At 39.0% G+C, this 20,551-nt stretch overlaps 1 protein-coding gene and 1 pseudogene across 2 annotated transcripts in view; one reads left to right on the forward strand and one right to left on the reverse strand.

The window, feature by feature from the left end:
* Sytl5 (synaptotagmin like 5) overlaps positions 1-20,551 on the forward strand; it is a 303,531-nt gene that overhangs the window by 214,884 nt on the left and 68,096 nt on the right. For both annotated transcript variants that reach the window (XM_026782244.1, XM_026782245.1), the window contains exon 3: positions 13,331-13,540. In XM_026782244.1, coding sequence (XP_026638045.1) covers positions 13,331-13,540 — 210 coding nt within the window. The remainder of the gene's footprint in view (positions 1-13,330; positions 13,541-20,551) is intronic.
* LOC101985812 lies at positions 12,049-13,007 on the reverse strand (annotated as a pseudogene).

Raw genomic sequence — 20,551 nt, forward strand, 5'->3', positions numbered from 1 at the left:
TATGTTTGTGAATTTCCCTCCTCCCCAGCAACCTTCAACTGACCGTATATTCTGGAAAATGGGTAGCCTCATGAGTTCTCTCCGTTAGCAACTGCAAGCTGTTTATAAATTCTCAGGGGTGCAGAGGGTTTTGTGAACCCACTCCCACCTCCACAACAGAAAATGAATGGATAAATGGTTCCAATCTAGTGTAGATTTCCTGTTGATAACCAAAGCTGTCTGAATGAAGTTTGTGAGTGCAGCAGTGGCCATGCCATGCCTGCAAACATTCCATAACAGAGATTTTGGTGGTGATTATAGCCATTTTGAGGATCCTGTTGAAAACACACTCATGATATTACCACTCCCATCAGTAAAAGGAACAGAACAGAAAATATTACTTCAGCCTGGCATTTACTGATAGTTCTGACCCGTAAGCTGTATGCCATTATCCAAAGTTACTATGACTTTTATCAAACACTAAAAACTGACAAAAAGTTCTTTAAGTTGATCTTCTCGATATGGTGACTGAAAAACTGAAGTGCAAGTTTATTGTTTTGCTCTGCATGTCTAGTTCTGCTGAAATGGGCCACTAAGCTGAAGGCGGATCGGAAATGAAGGCGGATCGGATTAATACAGACAAATTGGTATAAGTTTATACAACTTTAATGTAAATAGCACACTCACGCAACCGGAGTTCCAGCGATGAATAGAAACAGGAAACAGGAAGCGGGCCACAGCGTCTGCGCGCCCCAATTTATCAGTAAACATTTGCCCGAGGCCATCCCGCCCCCAAAAGGCGGGCTCTCTCTACACTAAGCAAGTTTAAACTCTGTACCATCAATCACCCTACACCACCACAACTGAGAAACTGCCTTTTTCCTTTATCTGAAGGGTCATTCTTTCATTTTAGTCCTGCGGGAAGAGAAGGAAGGAGAAAAATTAGAAAAAAACAAATAAGGTAAACATTTGGTTCAAATGAATTTAATTTATTTTCAGGAGTAATTTTTTCAACCTGGAAGTCAAGGAGGCCAATAAGTGCAAAGAATAATATTCTTTTAATACTCTATAAATATTTAATCTGCAAGAATGTTTTTTTAATCAAATCTTATTACTCTACCACTAAGAATGAAATTAGTTTGACCTTTCCTAAAGCCTGAAGACTTACTGCCTCCATAGAAATCTCAGAGAAATGTGGGACTGAACTTCTAGCCTGGTAAACATTTTATTTTAATCTTAGGAGAATTTTTCAATAAGATTCTTAGCGCATTAGCAGAAATCACAGCATGAGGGAATCTGGAGAGACGGCTCAAGAGTTGAGTGTGTACTGCTTGTGCAGAGGACCTGAGTTCCAGTCCCTGCACCCACACTGACTGGCTCTCAACTGCCAGTGACTCTAGCTTCAGGAGGATCTGTCACCTCCTACCTCCTTGGGCACAAACACTCACATGCATATATCCACACATAGACACATACATAAGCATAATTAAAAATAAGAGATCACTACTGAGAACTCAAGAACAATGGCAATGGGTTTCTGATCCTACTGCACATACTGGCTTTGTGGGAGCCTAGACAGTTTGGATGTTCACCTTAATGGACCTGGATAGAGGTGGGGGTTCCTTGGACTTCCCACAGGGCAGGGAACCCTGATTGCTCTTTGGGCTGACGAGGGAGGGGGACTTGATTGGGGGAGGGGAAGGGAAATGGGAGGCGGTGGCAGGGAAGAGACAGAAATCTTTAATAAATAAATAAATTTATAAAAAAATAAGAGATCACAGTGTGAAAATACTAGTTTCTAAATGGAACTCAAACTGTTTATGAGTCCCACAGAAAAATGAAGAGGTTCTACCAAGAACTTAATATTTGGCACCTTTTGTCACTTAGAATAGTATGTAGCACAAATTGAGTGAGCAGATATCAAGTATAAAAATTAGAATTTTACAACCACAATAAACTATATTAAGCTAGGAACATATGCTAAATGTTTCAATAATTGTTCTATCCTAAGGAGTCTAAGTCTTCTATTAGAAATGGTTTGGCTAATTCATAAGAGGAAAGTAACTATGACTATCGAATCTTCAACCTCACTGAAGACCTGAGAAGGGACGTAATATTACTTGAGTAAGCAGAAAGTGCAATCAAACAACTTCCAAAATGTGCAACAAATGACAAAGACAACTGGCTACCTGGGTAATCACCCAAAGTCTCATTTGCCATGTTGAAACAACCAACTTTGGCTAAGGTCTAGAGTAAATAACAGACCATTTTCAGAGGCAGGAAAAATTTTCAAAACTGTCTTACCCTGTCTTGTCAAGGTTTGACAGACTTTTTTCTTGTATCCTATTTGTCCAGGCCAGATACTGTGCATTTTGTCAGTGGTTGAGGCATGGGCAGTTCCTTGCCCAAAAGCCAGTTTTGCCAAGAAGAAAACAATCTCCAAGTGGAGTGTCTTCAGTGTTCAAAGTTTTCTCAGGAATAGATTGGTGCTGCCTATTATTCCATTCAATTTCCCCCCTTTTCAAAGAGATCTCTGAGCTTACATAATTTTTCACCCCAATGCCATACCAATTATAATTAACCCCTAATTGATGTCCCTACCCCTGAGGACAAACTTTGTTGGGAGAAGGTCGTCGTCTTCTAAAATTACTTTCAGCTGTCATGGGGGGCGATGTTCTTTCTATGGGATCCTATGAAAGTAAAATGATGGTTAAGTTTCAAGATATATAATTGGTATAATTGCAAATGGTCGCTGAGTAGTTGATAGGGTTTTTTGAAGTTTTTATTTGGAGTTTTGGCCAGAACATTGTAAAAAGGTACATCATTTCAGCTGACCAAATTAGAGCCATCTTGAGCAGCTGGTACCAAAAACTGGTCTTAAAGTAGCACTATCAGCATCATGATGCAGTATGATGCCAGATGGAGTTGTTGTTGTTATTGTGGGGCCCCATCTTCTCCCCAGAAACTTCAAAGATTACTGCAGGAAAATCTACTGTTTATTGTGGAAAACTTAAACATTATTTGTATTGACATATATTCAATGAAAGATGTGATATAAAGAAAATATGTATGGAGGAAAACAATTTTTTTTCTAAAATATTTCTTCTTTCTGTCTCATACCAGATGCATTAAAATTCCTGTAGGGGAAATTTTGGAAGACAATATGGCTAGAATGTAATTAAGATTTGCATACACCCTATCAACATGAGCCTCCTGTAATTTCTCTTCAACAACCTTTAATTCTTTCTTGGTTTCAGCTGTTAAGTCTCTTGGACTATTCAAGTCTTTGTCATCATCTATGGTTTTGTTTAAATGAATTGTTAGATCAGGTGTTATCCGAACAGCCGGTTGTAGACTGGAAATGTCTCCTAACAATCTTTGAAAGTCATTAAGAGTCTGTAATTGGTCTCTCTTAATTTGTGTCTTTTGTATTCTAATTTTTTGTAAATCTATTTTATAACCTAAGTAATTGACAGAATCTCCTCTCTGTACTTTTCAGGAACAATTTGTAATCCCCATTTAGGCAAAACTTTCTTTAGTTTTAAACATTTTTTCTAAAGTATCTGCATTTAAAAGTGCCTCATTCTTGGCTCTGTTATTAAACAATTTTTCTAAAGATATAATATGAAAAACAAAGCTAATTCCCAAGATCAAATAAATGGATATATAAGGAGAATCACATAAGCCTTGCAGAATACCATCCACACTGTAAACAAAATGGTTATTAAATATTGTCAGTAATCATATAGCTTTCAAATTTATGTATCTTGAATGTCATTAATGATTCTCTGGGTTCTTTTTTATACTGATAGGGCATTAGTGACACTCTTCCTTACATTTCTGTGGTTTTATCCTTTTCCATTAATTCTACTGTATTATTACTCATTTACTTATTTGTGTGGGGTGGGGTGGAGTGTCAACTTTCTTAGAGTTTTTATTACTGGGTAAAAATTCAGTGATCAAAAGCAACTTGTGGAGGAATGGGTTTATTTGATTTTACAATTATCAGATCACTCTATCAGATTTCTGTGGAGGAACATGTAGGCAAGAATCAAAGCAGAGGCTATGGAGGAATGCTGCTTACTGAATTGTTCCTTGGGGCTTGCTCAGTTCACTTTCTTATGTACCCCAGAACTACCTTCCACAATGGGCTGGGACCTCCCATATCAATTATTAATTAAGAAAACTCACTACAAACTTGCCTACAGGTGAATCTTAATGAAGGCCTTTTGCCACTTGAGAGACTTCCCAAATGATTCTAGTTTGTATCACATTGACATGAATCTCGGAAAGATGTTAGCTGTCTACCTTTTCACATGGTTTTGTTGGAACTCCTAGTATATTACTAGTTGCTGAGTTTTATGCAGCTAGGGATTACTTTATGCCATCTATATATGTTCGAATTTCAGATTGCCTTCTCTTCTCATGACAATTTCCAAACACGAAATTGGCAGAAATTATAAAAACTTCTTCATCTGGAAAGAAATAGCTGCAATGCTGTTTTGTGGTACTTCTATCAAAGAGTCTTTTCCTTTGGTTCAAATCCAGATTCACCCTTTTTTTCCAATTCTCAGAGGGAATGTTGATCCTTTAATAAAGGCTTTGATCTGAAAACTAATCACAATCTCTATGAAATGCATTAGAATGAGAGTGCCACTATTTGTCATGAGACAGTTTATGACAAGATTCACCCTGGGAAGATGCTGTGTAGTAGAACTTGGCCAGCAAAAGAAAGCACTTTTGTTTATTGAGGCTTACCTTTGAGTGTGCTCAGAATGGCTTTGCACAGCTTTCACAAATGCAGTGTTCTTTCTGAGCAGAGCAATTTAATAGGCACAGAGCCTGTAAGAGGAGACTAGTGTATGGGAAGAGTGTAGTTTTCTTGTTTGTTTTAAATGCCAAATTCTGGATATGAATCCTGACCAGCAGCAAGCTGCCTTTCAGATCTCTTGGCTATAAAATGGGAACCATGCCTTTTTCATGGTTGTTAAATATTAATGTCTTGATACATAAAGAAGAGTACATGCCATTGTTGTGGCCAAACACTATAATATTTAGTAATCTATCATACACACAGAAACTGCTATGAAAACAAAAAGGTAGTATATGTATGTTTATCTTGAGATGGAATCCAGGGTCTCATGTATGGTTACTAAATACTCTGCCACTGAGCCATGTTTTCTACCCCCAAAACTAATATTAACAATAATATTCAAAATGTTGTATATTAGTAATGTTACTAATGAATACTAATCTTATTTTAATATTATTTTTGAAATTCCATTATAATCACATTGTTTATTTCTCCCCTTTCCTCCCTACATGCTCCATGTACCCAAACTTGCCCTATTTCAAATTTATGCCTTTTTCTCTTTCACTTTTGTTCTATGCATATATGTACATGAATATAAAAAATGAATTCATAAATATAATCTGCTTTGTTAATATGCTACTTGTATATATGTTCTTAGAGCTGACCACTGTGCACTGAATAACTAATTGGTATGCCCTTCCCTGAGGAAAACTAGTTATTTTCTTTTCTTTTCTTTCTTTCTTTCTTTCTTTCTTTCTTTCTTTCTTTTTTTTTTCTTTTTTTTTAGTTTTTTGAGACAGGGTTTCTCTGTAGCTTTGGAGCCTGTCCTGGAACTAGCTCTTGTAGACCAGGCTAGCCTCAAACTCACAGAGATCTGCCTGCCTCTGCCCCCTGAGTGCTGGGATCAAAGGCGTGTACCACCACCACCCAATGGAAAATACTTCTTTCAGCATAGCCTAGTTGCATGTAGTTCTTTGTGCAAGGTTGGGGCCTCTTACGGTTTCCCATATCCACTTTGTCTTGTCTATTGGTGTTGTCCTTGTTCAGCTCATGTTTAGACAACCATGTTAGTAAGATATCATGGGTGTAAAAGCTAACATTTTTATATCCAGAGTACAGGATGAGGCAGGTGAGTAAGAAGGTAATATGTGGTGAAAATTAAGGAGACGGCCTCATTTGCTTTCTATTGCTGTGATAAACACCATGACCAAAAGCAAGTTGGGGAGGAAAGAGCTATGTCACTTTACATCCCGTAGTCTCTCATCCAGGGACATCATGGTAGGAACTTAAGGCCGAAATCTTGAGACAGGAGTTGATGCAGCAGCCATGGGAAAGTACTGCTTACTAGCTTGATCCCCATGTCTTGTTCAGCCTGCTTTCTTGGGATGCCCAGGGATGTTCATTGCTCACAGTTGGCTGGGTTTTTCTATATCAATCATTAATCACATAAATACACCTACAGGCCAATTTGATAGAAGCAGTTTCTCAATTGAGGCTTCCTCTTCCCAGATAATCCTGTTTTGTGTCATGTTGACAAACACTAATGAGCACTGAGATAGAGTGGGCAGGTGACATTGCTGGATAATTTATATCTCAGAGGGATGCTGTAGCAATTAAATGAGTGGCCCCAAATCCACCTAGCACCCCTCCTTTAACTAATACTGCAATTTAGAAAGAAAGTAAGTTAATGATTCATGTAGTGAAGCAGAACACCTGGGTCTGTTTGTGTGACCCAGAGTCAGATTCTTGTCATTTTCTTTCCTGTAAACATAGAAATATTGTAAAGTGAAACATAAAATGTGGCGAAGTTCGCTACTGTCTCCAGAAAAGAGGAATTGCTGCCTTGTAGAGAATTCATAGTACAACACAGGACGTGATCCATCAGGAAAGGGGAGTTCTTCTTCACCAATATTCTTTTGTTTTGTTTTGTTTTTAATTTTATTTTTTCATTCAAGATTTCCACTTCTTCCCCTCTTCCCATTCCCCTCCCATTCCCACAATCCCCTCCTCCCTCCGCCTCCAGTCTTAGAGAGGGTAGGGTACCCTGCCCTGTGGGAAGTCCAAGGCCCTCCCCCCCTCCATCCAGGCCTAGGAAGGTGTGCATCCAAACAGACTAAGATCCCAAAGAGCCAGTACATGCAGTAGAAACAAGTCCCAGTGCCTTTATCAATGGCTTCTCAGTCAGCTCCCATTGTCAGCCACATTCAGAGAGTCTAGTTTGATCACATGCTCATTCAGACCTGGTCCAGTTAAATTTGGTGAACTCCCATTAGATCAGGCACACTGTCTCAGTGGGTGGACCAACCCCTTGTGGTCCCGACTTCCTTGCTCATGTTCTCCCTCCTTCTGCTCTTCAACTGGACCTTGGGAGCTCAGTCCATTGCTCTGATGAGGCTCTCTGTCTCTATCTCCAACCATCACTGGACGAAGATTCTATGGTGATATTCGAGATAATCATCAGTGTGATAGTGGGACAAGGCCAGTTCAGGCACCCTCTCCTCTGCTGCCCAAGGACATAGCTCAGGACATCCCCGCGGACACCTGGGATCCCCTCTAGAACCAAGTCTCTTACCAACCCTAAAACGGCTCCCTGAATTAAGATATCTTCTCCCCTGCTCCTATATCTGCCCTTCCTCCATCTCAACCCTCCTACTTCTCCAAGCTCTTCCCAATCCTTCCCTTCTCCCTTCTCTCTCCCACTCTCCCCTTCTCCCCACCCCCACCCCCACACTCCCAACTTTTGCCTGGCGATCTTGTCTGCTTTCAGTTTCCAGGAGGATCTATAAATGTTTTGCTTCACCCAATATTCTTTACCCATTTCCACAAGCAGAGTGAAGTGTCAATTCCTTAACCGCTGTTGCAACTAGTTGGCAATGATGTGACCCCATCTAGTCAAATCCAAGAAGTCTTTTGGGAGGATTTCTGAAGTAGATTTTGCTTTGTTTGTGAAGACCCATGTGCAGAAGCATATAATCACGTACTCCCTTGTTTTGCCGTAAACAAGGCTACAATGTTGGAACTGCCTAGTCATTTTGCACATGAATAAACCATATTTTGTACATAGAGAAGCAACAAGATGAAAGGGTACTGAATCTGTAATGATGCTATTTTGCACCTAAACTAATTGAAGTAACTGCCTAACTCAGGGTTTCTTGTTATCTGAATGAACATAAAATAACCCCAGTTGTAAAGCCTGGTTCTTTGATCTGGAAGCATTCATGGCTTCTGAGGGTGGCTTTTCTGTTTGTGAGAGAGGAGGTACTAAGATACCAGCCGGAAGCTCATTTTCTTCGAGTGCCTTCCTGCAGCTACTATAGCCATACACATATAAACGAACTCCACTTTGATTTCTAAGAGCTGGCTGCTGGGACAGAGAAAAATTCTGTTTCAGTTTATCCCTTTCTCCTATCTTCTGGTACTCTCTTTCCCCTTAGTACCATTTTTCCAATCAGACATTTTCTTCATTTATTCTAATTACTATCTGCTATTATTTGATTATATCCTTAAAAATTCTTGTGATGGGAACACTGGGGTGGTGACTTAGAGATTTAGAGCACTTGTTGCTCTTGTAGTGTACCTGGCTTTAATTTGAAGTACCCACAAACATCCATAACTCTAGTCCTAGAAGATCTGACATCCTCTTCTGACCTCTCCAGGCACCAGGCACACATATGGTACCTATAAATACACACAGGCAAAACACTCATGCACAAAATAAGAATACAAATACTGATGTGTTGGAAACTTAATGCCCAGTATATCATATCTAGAAGCAGAAGGGAGATGCTTAGATCATCAGGACTCACTCTGCCCTCCTCATTTAATGGAACTGTCTTCATCATTGTTCTAACAGTGGGTTTGTTATCACAGCAATTTACAGGCGCTCGTATTCTCTTGAAATCTCACGCCCTTCCATCTTTGCCATCGGAGTAAAACGAAACACAATGGAACTCCTTATTAGGTGTCCTATATTAACTCATTATGATAGCTGTATACCAGAAGAACTAGCACAGAACAGATACTAGATAAATGCAAGTATTGCCAGCCTACAGTCCTCCTTGGTGGGTTTTCATGTCATTGACAAGAGATTGTGCTTTTAAAATATTTTATTTTTAATTATGTTTGTGTGTATAGATACATGCATGTGGGATTGCAGGTGCTTACATAGAACAGAAGAGGGTGTCAGATGGACCTCACACTGGAGTTCTAAGAAGTTGTGAACTTCCCAGTGTGGGTTTGGAGAACTGCACTCAGGTCCTCTACAAAAGCTGTACTTGTACTTACTGCTCGACTCTCTCTCCAGCCCCTGAGAAAAGAAGTTTAAAACAGACTTAGAAGGAGGCTTGAGGTTCATTTTGTTAGAATGAAAGGGAAACACCAGTAAGGGGAAATGGAAGAGAGAGAGAAAGATCTACCTTTGAGTTAGAGTCAGCAATGGTAGGCTAAAAAGAGATAAAGAAATAGAGATGGAGTTTTTCTTGAAAATAGTAAGCATGCCCAGAATGTCAGGGAAAACATTTTTAGGACTTTGACTGGTACTCCAGAAAAGATAAGGAATGAGGAAAGATCATCCTTTGGGGGCTAGAACTCAGAAAAGTGGGTAGATTCAGCAGTTAAGATTTATAAGCAGCAGATCTGGGGGCCAGAGAGGTCCTGATGTGTACAAGTACATTGTCTCAGCAATGGGATATTGGAATTCAATTGGAAATCAATGAGATTCTCCTCTCTTTAGCATGTTTTCATTTCAGTTATATTTCCTGAGGGGTGGTCTCCTGACAAGGTGACTGATGGGTCCAGTTGGATTAACTCTTAAGGGAGGTGATGATATTGTATATTTCAGTCATGTCAGAAGGTCATGTTTCCACCCAAGGTCAAAAGTAGAACTCAAATTTTGATCTTTTGACCAAGACAAATCAGTTTTCTTTTAATGGACCAATAAACAAAGTCCTGTTCATGCAGTGTTTTAAATCATAAAGATACAAAAATTGTGTTGCTTCTCTTTCTAATGTTACCAGGGAAACAGGAGGTAGGGTCCAAAGTTGACTATGATGGAAGCATTCATCCTCAGTGACCTTCAAGCTTGCTTATATCTGACAACCTACCTAATACATGTTGAATTAATATATGAAAAAATGTCAATCATTTTGGAGAACTTGTTCCTGAGTTTAAAATTCTTGTCTTATGACTCTCTAATTGGGCTAAGAATGAAAAGTTCTAGATTCCAGTTGTATCTATCCCATCTATTGTCTTCAAAATATTTTTGACATGAATTAACTGTTAATAGCATTCACTGTGGTTTCAGCACATACACACTTCACATAAACCAGTGCGGATTTATAAGACTTCACAAAAGAAATAAGTATTACATTTAAGTATTCAACTGCTTTATAAACTAGCCTGGACTTAGACTCTGAATCTATGCTCAAGACTTAATGTCGTAACTGTGAAATGAAAATGGTATAAAGGGTGTGGAATGCTTCCGGGTTTTCTCTCTTGGCACTGAAGACAAGATAATGAGATCAGTAACCTAAAGGAATGGCAGATCTAAAAAATATTAAAATGGGAATGGGCCAATCTTCTATAGCAGTGTTTGGGAAATCTGGCAGTATTCTATAACAAATAAAGACACTTTAGACATAATGTTTTCCAGGCCACATCTCAAGCCAAAAGCATTCAAATTTATGGAGATGAGACTTGGCCACCAGTATTTCCAAGCTATTCCAGTATCTAGACAATTTAAAGAAAACATGTTCCGAAGCTGTACTTCCCATATTACCATCAATTGATAAAATGCTTTTTTTTTTGCCGTGCAAGACTTCAGTTTATTAATTTTCGGTAACAATAATTTAAAAGGTACAAAGGGTCTCATATTACAGAAATATGGGAAATATACAATAAAGAAAAATCGGGGGTCAAACTGCTAAAACACAACACCATCAGCTAGCAAGGAGGCCAGAGACCAATGTGAATTACTCCAGGCAACCAATACACTTGCTTTCATTGTTTTGGGTTTTAAGACAGCTTCATGTATGTGCCCCTAACTAGCCTCAAACTCACTGGGTGAATTCTGGATTTTGTTCCATAAACACGAAAACAGATCAATACACAGAACAGACTAATTCACACTGGCTGTTAGGTGCATCTACTGTCCACATTTCAGCCTGGAATCGGAACTAAACACACATTAGCAGCCCACACAGCACGGTTTTAGGTGTTTAGGAGGAATTCACCAGGTAAAGCCGGGCACTGTGGCACAAACCCTAATCCCAGTGTTTGGGAGACAGAGGTAAGTTTAAGAGGCTGACCTAGTCTGCACAGCAAGTTCTAGGCCTAGTCAGGGTTAATAAATGGATTAAATTTCAACAGTACCTGTTCACACACTCAAAAATCTGCATCTTTTAGGAAAGTTGACTTCAGCCCTGACAAAAACCACTGACAAAAACCAAGACTGCTGCATGGGCTACCACTGGAAATCCTATCTACAAGCCTTTTCAAGACTCTGCACCAACTAGAAATGGGGCAAAGAATACCTTGAAAAAATATTGCTTTTCACAAAATGAAGACTGGGCCTGGGCCAGCCAGCAAGTGTACCAAATCATGCCGAAGTCTCTCGTGACTCAAAGTTGGAGGTTGTGTGAAGCAGAGATGCTCTGATGTATGGGGTCTCACACATACCCGTACATGAATAGCACCAGCAGGCTAATGCCTAGATCGCACAGGACTGACTTCGATGCTGATGGAGCATCTCAATTAATTCACTGAAGAATTAAGCTTGGCAACGCTCGTCTTACAAAACACTACTTAGTGCTTGATGTAGAAACCAAATAAAGCAGGCTTTCCCCCTTGACAGTACTATGTTTGTGTGCAAAGTGCTAGTTTTATTTACAAACTTAAGTAAACGCTAGAGTCCGCGGAAAGCAGTGAATGAGGCTCACATCCTTTTAAACAGTCTTGTGGCAACAAATGCTGAATGAATCCTGTTTGCTGGAGGGTCGCCTCTCATAGAGCCTGGGTCTGTTGGTGCTTGGGGCCAAAGGTTATCACACTACTCCCAGAAGCCAAGGGCAGAATCTCCCCTAAGAATCCGAGTACCTTTAACATCCTTCTTCTAGTGACACAACTAGCAAAAAGGGACCAACTGAGGTAGCTACCCAGTTCTTAGATACTGGTTTAACAAATTCATGGTGTAGCCAATTGATTGCTTTTGCTGATTTTTTTTATGACAAGGGGAGAATAATCAGCAAAGAGCAGGCAGTTTACTCAGAAGTCAGCATCCAAGGTGAAAGAATTCTCTGCTGAATTTGACATCACCCCCATCCTCTGATACTTGCCCACGCGCTTCTCAAAGAAGTTTGTCTTCCCTTCTAGTGAAATATTTTCCATGGAGTCAAACGGATTTTCTACTTTGAAAATCTTGCTGAATCCTAGCTCCAGCATAAGCCTGTCCGCCACGAATTCGATGTAGTGCTTCATCAGGGTGCAGCTTATCCCGATGAGCTTCACAGGCAGGGCCTCCGTGAGAAACTCCTGCTCTATCCTCACTGCGTTGATGATGATTTCTTGTACTCTTTGCTCCGGCGGCTTGTGTACCAGGTGCCTGAACATCAGGCAGGCAAAGTCACAGTGTAAACCCTCATCTCTGCTAATAAGCTCGTTGGAAAACGTAAGGCCAGGCATCAGTCCCAGTTTCCTGAGCCAGAATATTGACGCAAAAGAGCCAGAGAAGATCCCTTCCATAGCAGCAAAGGCCACAACTCGTTCTCCATAGGTAGCTTCTTTGTCCCCAATCCAACGCAGGGCCCAGTCAGCCTTCTTTTTCCACACAAGGCATTGTCTCAATAGCATTGAAGAGCTACTCCCTCTCTTTGGAATCTTCAATGTAAGTTCACCTCCTCAGCCATTCAGAAGGAGGCCTCGGCTTTCTTGTACATCTGCCAGATATCATGGTATTCGATGGGAAAGACCACGAAGCGGCGGGGATTTTCTTTCAGTAAGGGCTCATCCTCAACGCTGGCCTTAGTAGATTTTTTATTTTCTGGTTCGCCGGGTCCAGAAAGATTCTCCTAGCAGCCTTGCTCGCCAGGATGCGGGTCCCGCTGAGACTTGGGGGCTTGTTCTCCTTCTCAGACAGGTTGAGTCGCTTCAGTGGTGACCTCCTCAGCTGCTGCTGGTCGGCGACGGTGGCGGTGGCGAGTGGGACGCTGGCGGAGAGCATGGCGAGAGAGAGCAGCGGGCGAGGCAACGGAGAGGGTGGCGGAGTGGCTAGAACCCGGAGCACCTAAAATGCTTTTTTAAGTAAACCAGATCCTGATATTTAGTATTCCCAAGAATTTCCTAAGTGCTGCTTCTGGAAAAAATGACTATGCTTGTAATTTCAAGTTTCCAAAAGGCAGATAAATATATTTTTGTCAAATAGTTTTTAAAAGGGAATATGAAAGTGGCATGTACTTAATACATATGCGGCAAGAATCATGCTAGGAACTTCACCTTTATTATCTCAAAAAACAACCATTTTTAATGCGCCTTTTCTCTTACCAGGAAGCTGAAAAATGAACTTTTAGAGGCAAAATGTAGAAGCGGGAAGACTCAACAAGAGAGCAGTAGAGTCTGTGTTCACTGTCAGAAAAACCTTGGCTTCATCTTTGACCGGGGATATCCATGCCAAGTCTGCTTCCTCAAGGTGTGCAGTGAATGTCGAGTCATGGGCCCCGATGGCAGCTGGAAGTGCACTGTCTGTGCCAAAGTCGCGTGAGTTTCCTGCCTTTCTGTGCAAAATCCATATTTGATAATTGACAGGATTAGAATGGAGTAGTAAGAAATGAGAAAAAAAAAGATTTTAAATTAGAGTAGATTTGAAAGCATAATCTAGTCACAGGCTTGATAGGTATGTGTGTGTGTGTGTGTGTGTGTGTGTGTGTGTATGAGAGAGAGAGACAGAGAGACAGAGAGAGAGAGAGAGAGAGAGAGAGATAGAGAGAGAGAGAGAGAGAGGAATATAGAGACAGGCATAAAGACAGAGACAAAGGAGTGTTCTGTGGGAGAGAAACAGGTAAAGGCAGCTATAAAAGTAAAGAACAGTTTTTTTTAAAATCAATGTCTAAAAATGTTTGTATTTAAAAGCCAGCAAGATATTTTCTTTTCTATAAGCCCTTCAAGACTTCACATGGCTTCTACAAGAGACAGAGACAGAATTCTTTTGACATTCGTCAACATTTGAGAAAATTGGCAAGATGAGTGGCAAACATTTTGTGTGCTGCATGTATCAGCTGAGGTGGAGCAGTTCCTTAATGTTCTCCTGGCCTAGTTGTTCACCAAAAAGGACAAAAGCGGGCAACTTTCCCATTATGCTTCTGTTTAGCTTCTGTCTAGCTCAGTGGTTCCCAACCTTCTCAATACTACAACACTTGAATACAGTTCCTCATGTTGTGGTGATCCCCAACCATAAAATTATTTTCATTACTACTTCATAACTGTAATTTTACTACTGTTATGAATCATAATGTAAGTACTTGTGTTTTCTGACGGTCTTAGGTGACCCCTGTGAAAGGGTCACTTGACTGCAAAGGGGTTGTGACCCACATATCGAGTACCACTGCACTAGGATCTAGATATGAAAGCTCTATGTAGGTATCACCTTAAGATCTCCGTGTGCAGTGAGTTGTGGGGACTTGCTGTTAGTTTTTGGAGAACAATTTACCACCTTGGCAATAGCCTGGATTGTTTGATAATTTCCATGGGACCCTTTTGGCCAGTGAGTCTCAACCTCTGAGTGGGTCACAACCCTTTTGGAGGTCACATATCAGATATCCTGCATATCAGATATTTATAGTATGATTCATAACAGTAACAAAATAATTTTATGATTGGGGTTAACACAACATAAGGAACTGTTTTAAATTGTCACAACATCGGGAAGGTTGAGAACAAACCACTGCCTTTGGCCAACAATTTGGTTGGGTGTAACCCAGTATTAGTACTGGAAGCTTCATTTGGTGACAGGAAATGGCCAGTTGAGACTCTATCTCCATCTTAGTTTCTATTGCTGCAATGAAACACCATGACAAAAGCAAGCTGGGAAGGAAAGGGTTTATTGTACTTAAATGTCCACATTTCAGTCCATCACTGAAGGGAACCAGTACAGGAACTCGAATAGGGCAGAACCCTGAAGGCAAAAGCTGATACTGAAACCGTGGTGGGGTGCTGCTTACTAGCTTGCTCCCCATGGCTTGTTCAGCCTGTTTACTTATAGAACACGGGACTACCAAGCCCCGGAATGGCACCAGCCAAAAAGGGCTGGACCCTCCCCTATCAATCACTAATTATGAAAATGCTTTATAGGGTTGCCTACAGCTGGGCTTTATGGAGGCAATTTTTCAGTTGAGGCTTCCTCTTCTCAGATAACTTTAACTTGTGTTGAGGTCTGGAAAGAATTGAGTTGGAATTTTGGTGGGGATTACATTAAATGTGTAGATTGATTTTAGTAGAATGATCATATTTACTATGTTGTATCTACCAATTAATGGGCATGGAAGATCTTTCCATCTCCTGATATCTTCTTTGATTTCTTTCTTCAAAGACTTTAAGTTTTTAATCATAGAAATCTTTCACTTGCTTGGTTAGAGTTACCTCAAGATATTTTATAGTTCTGAGAATATTGTGCTAGGTGTTGTTTCACTGATTTCTTTCTCAGTCCATTTGTCATTTGTACATAAGGAGTGCTACTGATTTGTGTTAGTTAATTTTGTATCCAGCTACTTTGATGAATGTTTATCAGCTGTAGGAGATCCCCAATTGAAATTTTAGGGTCACTTCAGCATAATATCTTATCATTTGCATAAATAGATATTTTGACTTCTCTCTTTCCAATTTATATTCACTTGATCTCCTTCAATTGTCTTATTGCTCTAGCTAAGACTTCAACGCTATATTGAATAGGTGTGGGGAGAGAGGACAACCTTGCCTCATTTCTGATTTTAGTGGAATTGCTTACACAAATCTCCCAGGATTGATGAGAATTTTTTCAATAACTATTTCTTCAATTCTTATCCAATATTTTCTGAGTTGGTTCTTAGTATGTATTCTTCCCCCATTTATCCTATTTCTGTTCATTCTCTTATATAGCCCAGACCCTCATTTGTTCTGACAAAAGGACCTAAGGCCTAAGACTCAGAAGTCCTTAAACTGTTACATGGAGTCTCAGACTTCAATATAAGAAGACAAATTTTTACCTTACTGTAAATTATTAATTACTAAATCACAAGACCCATGACCTTATGTTGTAGCAGTAAGGTAATTTGCTAAATAATGTGGGAGGTAAATAAAGGTCTAATTCACTGTATCTTCCTCTGAAAGGCAGGAGTCAGATTCTCTTTAGAGTGTATTAACAGGAAATTAACTCTTAATATGTTGAGTTGAATTTGTAGATTGTCATAGAAACTGGCCTACCAAAAATAAAATAATCTTTCCCTGGGATTCTCACTTAGATCACATGTGCTACATATTTCACTTATTTATTTTTTTCCTCATCTATCTTCCTCTACTATAATATAAGCTTAATAACCATAGAGACAAGAGATTTTAAAAAAATCTGTATGATGTTCTCATACCTAAAGGAATGCCTAAATCAGGTACTCCATGTGTATTTGTTAAATGAGTAGATGGATGGATAAGCAAGATAATGAAATGATAAATGGATGAATGAATGTCTTCTACTTAAAGCACATCATTGTGGAGTACAAGGAAGAAAAATAGAACAAATACAATTTTATTCTATTGGGAACATGATGATAGGGGAAAAAAACAAGAGCCATGACAAGTACATCTGCCCGTTAAACAAAGTAAATATCTACTTGTCATAGAAAAATACAAGTTGTTGTTAGTAGATGCAAGCATAAATATTAAGATGTTGAACCAGCTGCTTTTCTTAGGAAGTATTAATATAAAACTCATCAATCAATTGCCTTCTTTTTTGGTGAAACATTAACTTAATCAAAGCAACCATTTATTTGTCTAATTGATGTATTCATCCATACATCTGTGCATCCCTTCTATACATTTGTTGTTAGTCTATTGGTATAAAGTTGGCTAAGATACAAGGATAAGGAAGCATCAAATGCCTCAATAACTTTGTAGTCTAATGTAAAAAAATAAAGTTATTATGTTTTTGTGCTTATTCAAAAAATTCTTTGTCATTCTGGACATTCTAAAGAGAAAATAGCTTTCAATGTGTGATTCTTATACTTTTCCAGAAACAATTTGTCTATAGTTAGCTTTTTCCTGCGATAAACAGAAATTTATGAGTATTTAATATATGAATACCCATGCTTACTTCTCCAGCTGAAGAATTTATTAGTAATATTTTCCTAATATTTAAGCTACTTGTTTGTGTGCCCTCTGAGACTAAAGCTTTCAGTATTGGAAATATCCTGTTTGCTATTCATGGAGTGGTTTTCAATAAGGAAGCACAAATAATATTATATTGGCAAAGAATGTCCTTTGTTTGTTATAAGAGAATATTACAGCCCTACCTGGATGTCTCCATGTTTAATAGACCATGAAATTGAAATTCCCACCCTAATCTCTAAGAGATGAGATGAGTCAAAAAGTGACTCATTCTCTTATCAGTTGGCAGAACAACCTTTATTATCATTTACGTTGGACAGGGCTTTCTTTCTGAAGCACTGAAATTATAGCAAGCATTGGTAGAGGGAGGCTGCTCTTTTTGTAGTTAATCCATTTTTGATTTTGTTGCCCCTTTACTACATTTAAGATGTTTTCTTTGCCTTCAAGTGGCTAGCAGTTTCACTATCATATGCTCATGCATTTCTTTGCAGTTTTTTTCCTGATTGGAAAAAAAGAACCTAGACTGACCACCCTTGCTAAAAGGACAAAGTGTTTGTGTTTCTCTTCCTTTGTTATTTCAATCCCAACAGTAGGAATTCAATAAATATGTTCTGTGTTGTGAATAAATTTATAAATAATAAGTTTAACTAGCTTCCTTGTGATTAACAGATGGAAACTAATACCTGACAAAGCCTATTTTATAACAGGTGTCTCCAGTAGTTAATGATAGATAAGCAAACAAAATACTCTGGTTGCTATGTATTTTTAAAACAAGATTACATATTTGCACTGTGAATCCAAAGAGAAAATAACTTCTTCCCATTGTGTAAGTTTACAATTAAAGGAAACATAAGTTCCAGTAGTTTAATGTTACTAAAAACCAAAAGCTGACACTCTGTGATAGTCAGCAATTGGTGTTCACAGATAGTAAGTATGGTGTGTGGTCATTTCAGTCAAAACCCGTTCTTCAGAGTTCAACAGAGAGGAAACAGAGTCTGTTTCAAGCCTTGAGTTGTTTGACTACTACAGTGGCATGGTAGATGGGTTGAAATCTTACAGCGAGAACCACTGTAAGATTATTTTTTATCCTCTCGCCATTTCTTTATTCTCGCTACTTGGCCCCTTGGGGGCACACTTGGGGAAGTGTGCACACATTCATTTGAAATGCTAAGCATTGCTTTCTATTGGTTTTTGCTTCCACACACCTTTGGCCGTCATCAAAGCCTTTTTGAAATGGACAAACATGAATTCTCTTCTGATGATATTGCCCAATGGAAAGAGTATGAGACTTGGAGTATGAATGTTATATTTACCATCATGCCTCTATAACTTTGAGGAAAATGCTTAACCCATGTGAGTTTTCTAGTCTATAAAGTGAGATCTGTCATTGCTAGTTTATATCTCATAGTGGAGATTGGAGATATTACATATGAAGTGCCTAGCACATTACTTGGTACCTGATAGGTACTCAGTATTAGTTTCTTATTCTTCTATTAATTTTCTGTCTACATCCAGAACCTGTGATGGGAACAAAGGCATTATCTCTGATACTTCAGAGTTCTAAAAATGATAAATTATCCAAGTTCATATGGAAGGTGAACAAATAGTTATGACTATTGTTCTCACACAGATGACAGGAGGTAGTGATTGAACACTTCTGGAGAAATAGTATTTGTGCTATCTGTTGGCAGCTGTAGGTGTCTGGTAAAGATAATATGGAGATTGATGTCCTTTCGAATGTAGATTGCCACACATGGGACTGCCACTGTGCTATCCTCTGCAGCCCCTCACACACAAGCACATACTCACATAAGAGACAAAACTTTAGCATCCCCCCTTGGATAATTTTTAAGCACTCAGCTATGTCCCCCTTCTTGTTCGCATTTCACTCTTTGACTTCCCACTCTACCCTGTCTCTTTTGACTTCCAGTTATTTTCCTTGGTTTCAAGCTCATGTGATTACTTTGGATCCTCATGAATGACCTAGGACAATCTTGGTATTTTAAAGTCACTAGATTAATGGCTCAATTCTTGCAGTAAAATCAGATTACACCAGTACATATATGAGTTTGTGATTGACAATAATCTTGAAAGAATATCTTTAGAAATTAACATTCTGCAAACAGCTGTATTTCTAGAATAAGTAATAATATATAAGCCTATAAATCTCTGGAGATATATCCAGGAATAATCTATTCAAATTCACTCTTTTGGTAGATTATATCTTCCTTAGATATGATGCAATTTGTAGTAGCTACAGTTATGATTTAGCCACGCAAAAATCTGTGCTTTTCAAGGAGTTATATAGCCACCAGGAATGAGTGTGTGGTATGTCTCGTATAATCATATTTCACTGTATGCCCTCTCCGAGGTTAACAGGTTGGCATTTTTGACAGTGGTAGAACTGTGCTGAACTTATCTTGCGGTTTGTCTCTTATACTAGGAAGCAGGATCTCAGTTACTGTAAAGAATAAAACTGATATTTTTCTGGATGTATTTTATATTTGGGATCTGACTGCTGATTTTAAAGTAAATTTTGTTGTTAAATCTTAATATCATGCTCTGGGGCTAGAAATCTCTATTTGGATCTCAGTTGCTTTCTTTTTATTGTTTTAATTTGAGTTTTACATTTTTCTACACTCCCCTCCTTTCCTTCACTCTCCCCTTCTGCCCTCTTCCGTGACCTCCACACTCCCAGTTCACTCAGGAGCTCTTGTCTTTTCACTTTCCTATGTAGATCCATGTACATCTCTTATAGGGTTCTCTTTTTTGTCTAAGTTCTCTGGGATTGTGAATTGTAGGCTGGGTTTTCTTTGCTTTATTCTGAAAGCCACTAATGAGTGAATACATATTATGTTTGTCTTTCTGGGTCTGGGCTACCTCACTCAATATATTTTTTTTCTAGATACATCTATTTGCCTGCAAATTTCAAGATGTTATTATTTTTTACCACTGAGTAGTACTTCATTGTGTAAATGTACTACATTTTCCTTATCCATTCTTTGGTTGTAAGGCATCTAGGCTGTTTCCAGGTTCTGGCTATAACAAATAACACTGCTATAAACATAGTTGAACATATGTCCCTTGTGGTATGATTGAGCATCTTTTGGATATATACCCAACAGTGGGATTGATGAATCTTGAGGTAGATTGTTTCCCAATTTTCTGAGAAATCGCCATACTGATTTCCAAAGCAGCTATACAATTTTGCACTCCCACCAGCAATGGGGGAGTGTTCCCTTTACCCCACATCCTTTCCAGCATAAGCCATCATCATTGTTTCTGATCTTGGCTATTCTGACAGGGGTAAGATGGAAATCTCAGAGTTGTTTAGATTTGTATTTCTCTGATGGCTAAGGATGTTAAACATTTCCTTAGGTGTCTTTCAGCCATTTTAGATTCCTCTTTTGAGAGTTC

This window comes from Microtus ochrogaster, chromosome 10 (genome assembly GCF_000317375.1).
Source record: "Microtus ochrogaster isolate Prairie Vole_2 chromosome 10, MicOch1.0, whole genome shotgun sequence".
NCBI lineage: Eukaryota > Metazoa > Chordata > Mammalia > Rodentia > Cricetidae > Microtus > Microtus ochrogaster.